General features: G+C 40.5%; 1 protein-coding gene across 4 annotated transcripts in view; it reads left to right on the top strand.

Annotated features, from left to right (window-relative positions):
- The first annotated feature begins 1,266 nt into the window (after window positions 1-1,266).
- nt5c2b (5'-nucleotidase, cytosolic IIb) overlaps window positions 1,267-11,727 on the top strand; it is a 47,780-nt gene continuing 37,319 nt past the window's right edge. Inside the window, exon 1 of one of the 4 annotated variants that reach the window (XM_069189166.1) lies at window positions 1,267-1,289. In XM_069189166.1, the coding sequence (XP_069045267.1) occupies window positions 1,287-1,289 (3 nt within the window). In that variant the 5' untranslated portion in view covers window positions 1,267-1,286. Of the gene's footprint in view, window positions 1,290-7,555; window positions 7,665-10,334; window positions 10,635-11,727 lie in introns of those variants that run through there. The other 3 variants (XM_069189167.1, XM_069189164.1, XM_069189165.1) reach the window with 3 other exon arrangements.

The following is an 11,727-nucleotide window of genomic DNA, read 5'->3' as shown; positions in this document are numbered from 1 at the left end:
CTATGAGGAAATCTGAACATCGGGAAAATATTTCCCGTCTTCTTCCACATTACTAAGCCGAAACAGGCTTTGAGTTTTCCAGGAGAACCTGATGAACGCCTTTCCAGTCAGAAAGTCTGCGCTGCCCCCTGTTGGACTTAAGAATTTGCTGCAAAAAGTCCCGCTGTTGGGAAAAACGTGGTACGCTTTATGAAAGAGTTGTGAAAATGAAATTCCGCAAGAAAACAAGCAAATCATCTTGGTTTTATATTGCATGGGTACAGTGTCAGTTCCTTGGGGAGCTTTTATTAAATTAAGTTGCTTTTTTAAATACAGAAATGTAATGATGTACATTTTATACAGTGGTTCTTAAAGAGTATGGCGGATAACTTTCATGCCTTTTCATGCTCAAGCCTTGCACATGTCACCTTATTCCTTATTTAAGGAACCTTATTTTTTAAAAACAGAAAACATTATTTATTGATTTAATTTTATAAAGGTAAGGACAAATTTTACAAGTTTAATGACAAGTTTAACCGAGGTAACGAAAACTTGCACAATGTATTCAAATGTTTTAGTTTTTTCAGGTGCACGAGTAGTTTGCAAATAACTTTTATATTTGAAATGTATGTTTAAAATTCTTCAGCAGCTTTTTCAGAACATCTTGCTTCAGCCTCTTATTTTTGTTTTTCATTTCGTAATCAAATAAAATGTGGAGATTTATGTTGGCCATACATTTATCTGAAAAAAACAAACATTTGCATTTTTACATTTTGGTCTATTTTCAGAAGGTTGGACTTTAAATAACGCCACGGAACCTTTCGTTAATGCCATATTAAAATCTTATTCAGTTTGCACATTTTTAACATGAAAAAAACAAACATATCATTTGGTATGACATAGTTAAAGAATGTAGTAGTTCAGGTGGGTAGCTGCGTCAGCGTCAGCATGCGTAGGCTGCAAAGGAACAAGTAACAGGGTTTATTCCATGCTGAAAAAAAGAAGAAAGAAAACACAACTTCTTCAGGTGTGCTTTCTCACACCTGAAGAAGGCTCCACGGGCGAAACGTTGTTTTCTTTCCTCTTTTTTTCAGTACAGTTAGAGAATGGACAGTGTTCCTACTTGCCCCGTGTAAAAATCATTCTTCATTTCAGGTATGTGCAGAACAGACCTGGTAAAGGAGAAAAAGTGATGGCTACATGTAGACTGAGGCTGGGAGAAGAAGTAATAAGTCGTATTCACTAAATGTGTCACTGCCAGAACTTTTGGAGTTGAAGGAGCAAACAGTGTTATCTCTGGTCTTTTAATGGTAAGTAAATGTCCTTGTTTAATTTAATGCCTTGTGGATTTAGGGAGATGAAAAAGCCAGAAATGTTGGGACAGACACCAAAGAACAAAACAATGCATTAGTTTGAACTTGCAGTTTGTATTAATGGCTGAGTAAAATGTGTGATAATGATAGTCAGAAAACTACCCTGATGCAAATGCATATGGATTTGAAAAAGGCAGAAAACATGCTGAAGAAAGCAAAGGACTGCAGGAATTTGCTTCTGTTTTTCGGTGAGGATTATTTCAAGATAACACCTATTAGAGTAAGACAGAAATATAAATACATTATGTTAATTGTGATACAGTATACTGTATGGGTGAATGAATGTGCATATTATCCCATACTATTATTAGGTGTTGCATTATGTTTATGTAGATATCTTTAATTGCATTAAGTCTCCTTAAACCTACAGTTCAGCAAGGTGGTCCAAAACTAGTCCCGGAAAGACGATTTGTCTGCAGGTTTCTTTCTTAATGATCTTAATCAGCTGCTTAATTTGACCAAGTCCGCCAGGCTCTTGAAGTGCTGCAGCTTTACAAAGATCTAGAAAGCCTGCAGACACTAACCATCCCCTCAGTTAGACCATCCTGTCCTACAGCTCCTACCTATCAGTGCCAGGACCCTGGTGTAAAAGTTGTAGCTCTTTAGGTAGAGCTGGTGCTCTGACAGTGCCGCACCATGGGGTTTCAGAGCTTTTAGAAAGAAGATTATGACTGAATCAGTGTGAGGAAGAGTATAGCTGTATATGAGGTGAAAAATGTGATAAGCAGCTCTTAGCTTTGCCTGATACCCCAGATGAAAATGGAGGTACCAGTTGTTGGTGGCGATGAAGTGATGAGGTGATCTCCAAATGTGAAGAATTACCCTCCACAGATTGAAGGGCGTTTATCGATCCACCCAGCCTTAACGTATATTAGCGAAAGAGAGACTTGATTGAGATTTTAAGATATTGAAGCCCATAAGTAAGGTCATGTAAATAAAAACCTACAGTATCTGTTTAGATGGACATAGACAAACACAGAGATACGTGTATGGAACAGTTCTTTCCGGACCCTATGCGGACGACACAATCCGAAGAAGTGGGGAAACACTAGGGAAACGTCATGCAAGGTGTGGCCGAGGCAAACAATCCAAAGAGTAATCCATAGAGGGTATCCAAAAACACAAGAGTAAGTCCATAGCCAGGAGAACCATCCAAACAAGGAATTAAAACCATGAACCGGGTCGGAACCGGCTGCCAGGGAACAGGACCGGGACCGGGACCGGGACCGGGCGCTTCCAGGTCCCGGACTCGCACGGTGTGGAAACCAGATGCAGAGCCAGGATGAACATCAGCGCCTGGCTTTTTAGGTGGGCCGGGAAAAGGGGTCAGGTGCACAGAATTAAATCTAAAGTGAAAGGGCTGGAGCACCCTTAAGGAGGGGGGCTATAATCGTGATAATACGGAGTTTCCAAGTGTCCTGCGATGTGTGAGAGACTGGCAGTTTAAATTTCTAGATTTGTAAAAGGTGTGAAAAAAATTACAAAAACAGTGGACATTTTTGGACAAAATCATAATGACAAAATTGTATAGATCCGACTGACAGAAGTGTACAGTAGGTCAGTAAGGCACTGTCACAGATGGTAAAGGCTGACAATATTTATACAGAGAATATTAAATGTGTAATTTAATTAAATAAAAATGATAAAAGTAAAATAAAGATGTCTGTGAGAGATTATTTCAGAAATATATTATCATCAATATTATATATCAATAATATTAAAAATATCCTGGAAAGGTTCAGAGAAATTATCCATGTGTGACTGTCCTGTCCTGACAAATAACAATAAACAGTGGAAATTGTCTACTTTTTTATATACAGTACATCTGTCACACACACTGCAATCCTTTAAGATATACAGAAGCCAATCTATAAATTGGCTTCATTACTCTGCTCTCCTCCCCACTGATAGCTGATGTGTGGTGAGCCTTCTGGCGCACTATGGCTGCCGTCGCATCATCCAGGTGGATGCAGCACATTGGTGGTGGACGAGGGGAGTCCCCATTACCTGTAAAGCACTTTGAGTGGAGTGTCCAGAAATGCGCTATATAAGTGTAAGCTATTATTATTATTATTATTATTATTATTATTATTATTATTATTATTATTATTATACTGTCTTTATAGAGGGCGGTGTTTCTGTCTGCCTGTAGTTTATGAAGAAGACAATGTGACGTAGCAAATTAAAATACTAGGATTTCTGAAAGTCTCTGCATACAACTCTCCTCACCACCCCGATCCTTTCATGTATTGCAGTAGTTTTTAATCTCACCTCAGAAGCACAATAAGAAAAACAAAGAACAGCTGGCTGCTTGAATGGTGATCGCAGTGATGTCGTCATGACAGATGACATGTCAACAGGCCCTGAACTGCACAAAACTCCAAACAGCTGTTACTTAGTTTATAGCAGTTTATGATTTGGATGTTAGAATTAATTAACTCTACGTACAATAAAGGAAACTTGAGAATTTAAGATTTGTATGCTTTATTTAAATTATGAGTCTTCCCACTGGGGGGCGACAAAGTGCTTGGAAAATGGATGTTCTCCCCATGGGTTTTCTCCAGGTCCTCTGGTTTCCTCCCACACTTCAAACACATAGTGGTAGGTTAATTAACTTCTGAGAACAAATGGCCCTGGTGTAGGCGTTGGTGTGTTTGTAACTGTGTATGCCCAGCAATGACTTCCCATCCAGGGTGTATCCTACCTTCCACCTGTTGCTTGCCATGAAAGGCTCTAGCTTCCCAGAGCTTATAGTTTCTAGCTGTTTTGGATAAAGTGGTTAAGGATGGATGGATGTTATATTTACAGTTTTTGTTACTGCTATCTGCATATCTGTCCTTGTTTTTGAGATTATTAAATCTCATATGCCAGGTGTCTGGCTTGTTTTCGCATTGGAATCCTTAGCTGTTTCTGAATTGTGTTTTTTATGTATCACCTGATTGATATACTGTGAACTTGACTAGTTACTTATTAGTAGCAAGGTCTAGATCATTGATATAAATTAAGAAGATCCTAGTACAGATCCCTGTGGCACTCCACTAATTGCACCTCAGCTTGTGCGTTTATGGTACTGTCTGGTTGTATTCTGCAGTCAGGGAGAGGGCAACTGGCCAGTCACGTCTTCACATCCTCTCTGTAGTGCTTTCCACTTTTGCTACTCCTATTCTGAAACTACTACTCTGACGCCAAAGGAACAGGCCTGAGACAGCTGGTCCTTCTCTGTCTTCGTCTGTTATAAAGGAGAGCTTCTGGGCACCAGTCTGACCATCTCCTCCAGATGGCCAAGGCTGCATGGATTGCTCTTTGCCCAGTGATGTCAGCTGTCCACCACCTCAGGTGGTGCTGGGGGCATGGAGTTTTAAATCCAGCAGCTATATCATCCTGCAACTCACAACTGGCAGCCCACTGATGCTCAGCAGGCGTGAGTCTGGTCTGTACCTGGGTGGGAGACCTCCTGGGAAAGCATAGGTTGCTGCTGGAAGAGGTGTTAGTGGGGCCAGTAGGGAGAGCTCACCCTGCGGTCTGTGTGGTTCCTAATGCCCCAGTATAGTGACGGGGACACTATACTGTAAAAAGGCGATGTCATTGGGGTGAGATGAAAAACTGAGGTTCTGACTCTATGTGGTCATTAAAAATCCCAGGGCATTTCTCAAAACGTGTAGGGGTGTTAACCAGGTGTCCTGGCCTAATTTTTCATTGGCCATTACCATTAAGGACCTCCTAAAAATCCCCATCTGTGAATTGACTTCATTACTCTGTTTTCCTCCCCACTGAGCTGATGTGTGGTGAGCATACTGGTGCACAATGGCTGCCCTAACATCGTCCAGGTGGGGCTGCACTTTGGTGGTGGTGGAGGGGAGTCCCTATTACCTGTAAAGAGCTTTGAGTGGAGTGTCCAGAGAAGCGCTATGTACAGTAAGTGTAAGTATTTTTTTGTTGTTGGCGGATTTCTCTCTGAGCACGCCCTCAAACAGCGCTGGTCGTGTCTCTCTGGTGGTACTGCTTGATTGTTTGCAAGGGGAGCTAGCTGCTTGTTCTGGGGCTGTGCTGGTCAAATCACCTGCTCTGCTTGCTTTCCTCCTCTGGGAAACTCCACACTCCTGTAAGGCCAGGGGTTCAACTTCTCCTGGCTGCTGGGAAGAGGGTCGAACCTCCACTGCTTCCTCAATTCCACCACAGGCTGGGTTGCACGTTACCTACAAGTAAAATGAACTGCGCCACTGCGAGGTTACTCAGACTGCTCAGCTAGACCACAGCTCAGACACCCTGCAGGCACTAAGCATTCATGTATATTAGGAGGAATAAGGACACAACAGCACTCAGGTGTGAGCTCAGACAGTATGCGAGCTTCTCTTTTTCACAAGCAAGACGAGCACAGAAAAAAAGGTGGCACCATGATGCACCTCACACATCTACAACCACCTGGAATCCCTAATTCTGCTAAAGGGTCACGCTTATACACCCCAGGGTGCTGAGATGAAACTTATTATGCAGATATAAACTGCAATACTGTGGAGTCTTTGTATAGCGATATACTGTAGCATGCAATCTACATATAATACATTCCATACACAATGACTTATACTTTGTATTGGTATTTAACGTTCTTTTTAATTCTGAGGTCAAACATTTTTTGCAATAATCTGTTGAAATCAGGGGCACATTAACTGTTGTCCAGCTACTTCCGAAAATGCAACTTAGCAAAGTTGCACCAACTCAGCTCAACTCTGTTGAGCAACGACTCATTGAAAAGAAAAATGGTCAACTTATTTTGTGGCCAGTATGAAACACAAGAACGTGAGAGCAGTGGTCCTAGTGTACAAACAATAAAGATCACAAAAAAGAGACTGTTTGGTAGTTAGCAGTGAGTTTATTAACGGATTTTATCCAGCAGTGCTTTGTAGGAAGCCAGTGTACCGGCTTCAACAATATAACTGCATAGCTCGTTCCATTCTCCCACAGCCCTTTGGGTAAAGACGTACCCCCTGGTTTCTGTTTTAAATGCACTTCACAGTTCTCACTTGTGCCCTCTGGTTCATGTTTCACTGTTTTCTTCTGAAAAGCTTTGTTGATTGTGTCCACTGTTTTTAATAACAATAGTATTATTAGTAAAAACAAAACTAATGGCATAAATAAGTTACTATTGCCGTTGTTGCTAAACAGATAATCTGTCGGTCGGGGTCAGGGAGAATTTCAGATGTGTTTCGAAGCGGCCATTAGCAGTTGGTTGTTCAAATTCATGGTCTTTTCAGCAATTAGTTTATATTGTACCTTCGTAGTTTACTTTCGCGGTGATGTTATTCCATACGATTTGCACTGACAATGTAATTAAACCTGTTATGCGGACTTTGGCAATCCGTGCAGTGTATTTGCACACGTAGTGTTGTGTGTGGTTGGTATGAAATAAACGTACTGTAAATGTACCCGTGGTATATCACTTCTGTATTATAGATAACGTTGCCTGAAAGATGTATAATTCTCTAGTATGTTCTTATCTAAACAACCGTTTAGATATTTATTTAGATTATTTAGGGTTTAAAAAAAACCACAATTGATTTCGACTGAAGTCGTCCAAGTCGTTTGCGAAAGATTTTGCAACCTCTGTTAGCTCACCGCGGAAGGGAGCGTCAATAAATTTCAACATCGTGATGTCACGTAATCACGGATGCAGTTCAGTCTTAATGCAGTTGTTTATGGCAACAATGGTAAATAAGGTTAAGTGCTGAAAACCTAACCAGAAAGATAAACGGTGTACGTAAAGTATTATATTTACTTTATATTAAAACGGATATAAGGTAAAAACGAGAGCTCATATTTTGCATCTCCTCAGCTTCTAGTCTGTCGTGCATTTTAAAGCCTTCTTTAAACACTTTTGATGTGTCTAATATTTTCATATTTTGCTCTCATGAGAATCAAAACAAAATTACAATCAAGAAAGATGAATTATGTGGCAGGGATAATCTTGCAATTCTAAAGGCATCGATCCTGAACAAAACCAAAGAAAATAGTAACAGGACAAGATTGGAAAGAACTGGCCATATTGTTTTAATGGTGGCGATTAAAAATGCAATATAATGGCGACATAACAAGTACACTGCAATTAAATATGTATCAGGACAGAAGTGCATTGTATGTAAACATCTGGCACGTTGTCCTCACTTATAGTCCGCTTTGAAGACATCTCGACTGTGTATGCTCCACACGTACAGCGGTGAGGTCTATTAGTTTTTCGATTGCCCCACAAAATAGTGCGCTCCATGCGCATGCCCAGAAGGGATGCCAGTGCAGTTGTAGCTGTACAGTGGGAGAGAGGTAAGTAACTCGCGTCTGGTACGGTGTAGTTTAATATGTAAGAAATATAACTCGAGTACCACAAAAGTTAAAATTGTCACAGAGGAAAACGACTCTCTTTTACCTATGCCACAGCACGTGTGAAAATCAATGTCAGTGCTTAAGGAGCCATGAACAAAACTAGTAACAAAAATATTAATACGGGAAAAAGCCAGGAAATGAAGTGGCCTGCTTGTTTTTTTTTTCCTGGTGCAGAGCCAAAGAAAGCATTGCCCCCGTAAAATCATAAAAATAACAGTCATATCTGTGTTCCGATCTTGAAAGATTTTCCAATGCAGCTGTGATGAAAGAAGTGTGTTTTTTTATTACGTCCATACTCACTATTTAAGGATCAGTAAGGCAGAGTGAAGTGCTACTTCTGACTGCAGGGCAGAGAGGAATTCCGGACAAAGGACACCAGAAGTACCAGCTTCGTTTCCACAGAGGATTTTGATTTAATTTGTTGGTCGCTGCATTTTCTTTGTGCGTATTTAGCTTAGTTTCAAGAATTTGATGCGTTGAATTTTTTTTCTAAGGACCGGTATTGTAATTTCCTTCCGAGGGCCATTAGAACTTTGCCTTTTTCTTTGGAATCCTGTATTTCTGGATATAGCTCGGCTGTTGAGATTCTTAGCTTGAGTGGGTTATGACGTGTGTCATCCATACCTCTCAGTACTTCATTCCGCAAGGCGCTAACCTCTTATATAACAAAGGTATTGAGGAGCTGAGCTCCGTGGTAGGATACGGCGGGCGTTCAACGGAGCCATAGGGGAGGGCTAAGAAACGACAAAAAGGCGACATTTCTGGGTGAAAATACCTACCATTCCAATCAGAAATCATAGTGTTGGGTATTGGACGGTTCAGTCGGATGTTTGTTGCCTATGGGATCTACGGTGATTTATGGGACAGCCCAAACTTCATCGCCGTTGCTCAATTAAATGTGTCTATTGTGATTTAGCACTGGCAGTACTAGTTAGTGTTCATCAGTATTCTGTTTTGCTGGGAACGCTGAATTGCAGCATTAATTAATAGTCATTATGAGCAGTTCAACCTGTTTGCTTCGCTCTTTTACTGTTCATGTTCTAATGCTTCATTATTAAAACTGTAGAATCAGTCATACGCGGTAGGAGTGGATTGTTAGGTATTATCCTGTGTATCATCGATATGAAATTTGTTTTTTGTTGTTGTTATTGTTACCTCACTTGGGCTTCAAGTGGGGATTTGGGCAGCAGACATATGAAGAAAAACAAAAAAAATAATTTGAGAAATTTAAATGAGTCTTTTATTCAGTACATGATATGAGATCAGCCTAACTGCAACAGCGAACTCTGGTGACGACGATATTGCATCTTGTAGACTAGTCTTTTAGTTTCTGGGATCTAACAAAATCTGCGTCTGGTCTGTACTGGGATAGGAGACCAGCTGCTGTAAGTGATGCTGGTGGACCCGGAGGTCCTGTGCACTACAGGTTGCAAAGCCAGTACCCCAGTGTGGTGCCTAGGACACCACTCCAACCTTTTGGATGAGATGATAAACCCAATTTCTGAGTACACGATCATTAAAGATACAGTATGCACTGTTTGTAAAACTGCAGACATTAATACTGGTGTCATGGCTAAATTTCAACATTATGGCCTTCCTAAAGTTCTTTCTTAATTCATTTTGCTGTTCCTAAGTAAAGCAAGTTGCCCCCTGGGGGTAGTAATAAAGCCTCTCTCTCATTGATCTTCAGGGCAGTGGGTTGCTAAAGCGTTGTGGTTGCCTGGCCACTGGTACCCAGCTGGGTGCTGCAGTTCAGTAGGGAGTAAAGTGGGTCACCAACTATAATTAAAGTGCTTTGGGATCCTTCTGCATGGAAAGTACAGTGCTATATTAACACAATTACATGTTATTCTACCCAGTGTCCTAAATCATAGTCATCCACACACATAAGTAAAAAGAGAATGAGCTGCAGCTGGTATAATTTTTTGTTTCACATGTCTTTTTCAGAATTCCTTGTCATTTTAATTCGTTTTAACTGTAGTTTTGTGGAAAGATATTTCTCCTGCCCAAATACAGAAACAGGGATAAAGAAAGTGATTAGAACAGGGATAAATCTCTCTCATTAATGTGTGTATCTGCTGTGTACCCTCTCCCCGTAGACTGGCTGCTGTGCTGAATAAGCAGGACGTCCTGTAATCCTGTCAGCCTTGTTCTAAGTTTGGTATTAAAACAAAAAGGAAAAAAATATCTCCGTTCTTTTTTTGGTCTTGCGTGATGGAGGTCATTGATAGCGAAGTTTATCTCGTGGAACTGTTATCTTATACCTTTTAAAGGCAAACCTTATTTCAGGCGTTACCAAAGGTTTCATTTGCCAGTCACTTCTTTTGTTCTTGGAAACTCGTTTATCTCATCCTGTGAAGTCTATGATTGCAACTTCAAATAAAAAAAAAAAGAATTTCAATGGACATTTTACTTCTTTTTAGCTCTTGGCCTTCCATTTAAGATAGTAACGTATCTATTTTTTCCAAAACTACCTCCCTGTTTCTGGTCCTTTCTAATTTGTTTCAATCCCTGTCACTGGGCTACAAGTAGCAGGCTGAAGCGAGTTCCAACGAGTTGGAAATTGGTTTTCAATTTTTGTCGTTATCAGAAGACATCATATAAGTATAAAGAACTCCTAAAGGCTGTATGACATTAGTGCTTAGGTCCCAGAATGTAAAAAGATAGCTGGAAGGGCCCTTGAAGCATATAAGGATGAAAGATGGTGGCAGTGTCCTGATGCCTTTAAGAGTTGAAAGGGAAGCCGGTGTGAGCTGTGAGTGGCATCCAGATATTAAAGATGTCGGAGCCCTGGGGGCATGTGTTTCTGTCCAGGCATTGATCTGCGACCGGCTGGGTGTTACTGTGTTTCACTCTCACCACTGTCACCCTGGGCGCTGCATGGAGCAGATAGGTGCCTCATCATCCAAGGTGAGGAGAGATGCATGCGCACATTCATCATGTCACCGCGGTTGCTGGGTCTTATTTTCCGTGGTTAACATTGTGGGTATTTATTTTTAGTTCAAGGGCGGAGAGATTTTTTTACTTAACATTGTCTGTAACCTTAGAAGAGAATCCCGTTTATATTTTGCAGTGTGTTTGTCCCTACTGCTTGTTTTCATTACTGTGTTTTATATGAAACGTACTGTATATACTTTGCTTCTTTATGAGATTCCTCAGATTCTCAGCTGTATCTGCTTAGAGTGCTGTTTTAATAAAGACTCCAGCAGGAGAACTAGGAACAATACCTTTGATTTAACTCTTAAGGGTTTTACTCTTTTACTTTTTGAATGTTTTCTATGAATATCTGGCTTGCCTGTTTCCAGTAAATTGATTATGTGAACAGCTGAAAAACAGAGAAACACAGTAATATTTGCGCAGTTATGAATTTCAGTGCAGCACTGACCATGCCTGACTAAAAGTTCACAAAATTATACCAGTTTGTACAGCACAAACAGTAGACTCCTTCTCAGTTGTCCATGTCGTTATTGAGTCAAACTGGAAAAAATAAATAATATATAGGGAAATTGATGTACATCTTTGGCTATTGATAGTGATTTTGTATTAAAAATATTGATAGATTAATCCAGTGCATCACCCTTCTAAAAGAAGAGGCAGTTGCTGAAAATATATATTTCACAGAATATAAGGGGTTGTTATTCCGGTTTTTCGTCAATGTGAACACCTAAGCTTCATTTCTTTATACAGGGTTTGTCCAAATGCTGTCGACAACTTTGACAGTTTATTCCAAATTAATTACATGGGTTACTGTGACAAAAAAGTTTCAAACAAAAGCATGAATATCAACGTTTCGAACACGTTCCACAGTCGCGTCGTCTGTGCAAGGACGACCTGTGTGTGCTTTTGCCCTTGCAGATGCATCCACGCTTCACAAAGTGCCTGTATCACTTAAGGATGGAGTCTCAAGCTTTAGTGTCGTGATAACGAAGAACACACAATGATTTCTCCACAGGTGACGCCATTGTGGGTACTGTGCGACTGCAGCCTCATCTGTGGAGGAGAA

This window comes from Lepisosteus oculatus, chromosome 4, assembly GCF_040954835.1.
Source record: "Lepisosteus oculatus isolate fLepOcu1 chromosome 4, fLepOcu1.hap2, whole genome shotgun sequence".
NCBI lineage: Eukaryota > Metazoa > Chordata > Actinopteri > Semionotiformes > Lepisosteidae > Lepisosteus > Lepisosteus oculatus.
The sequence above is the reverse complement of the archived record's forward strand: the minus strand, read 5'-3'. Positions and strand labels throughout refer to the sequence as shown.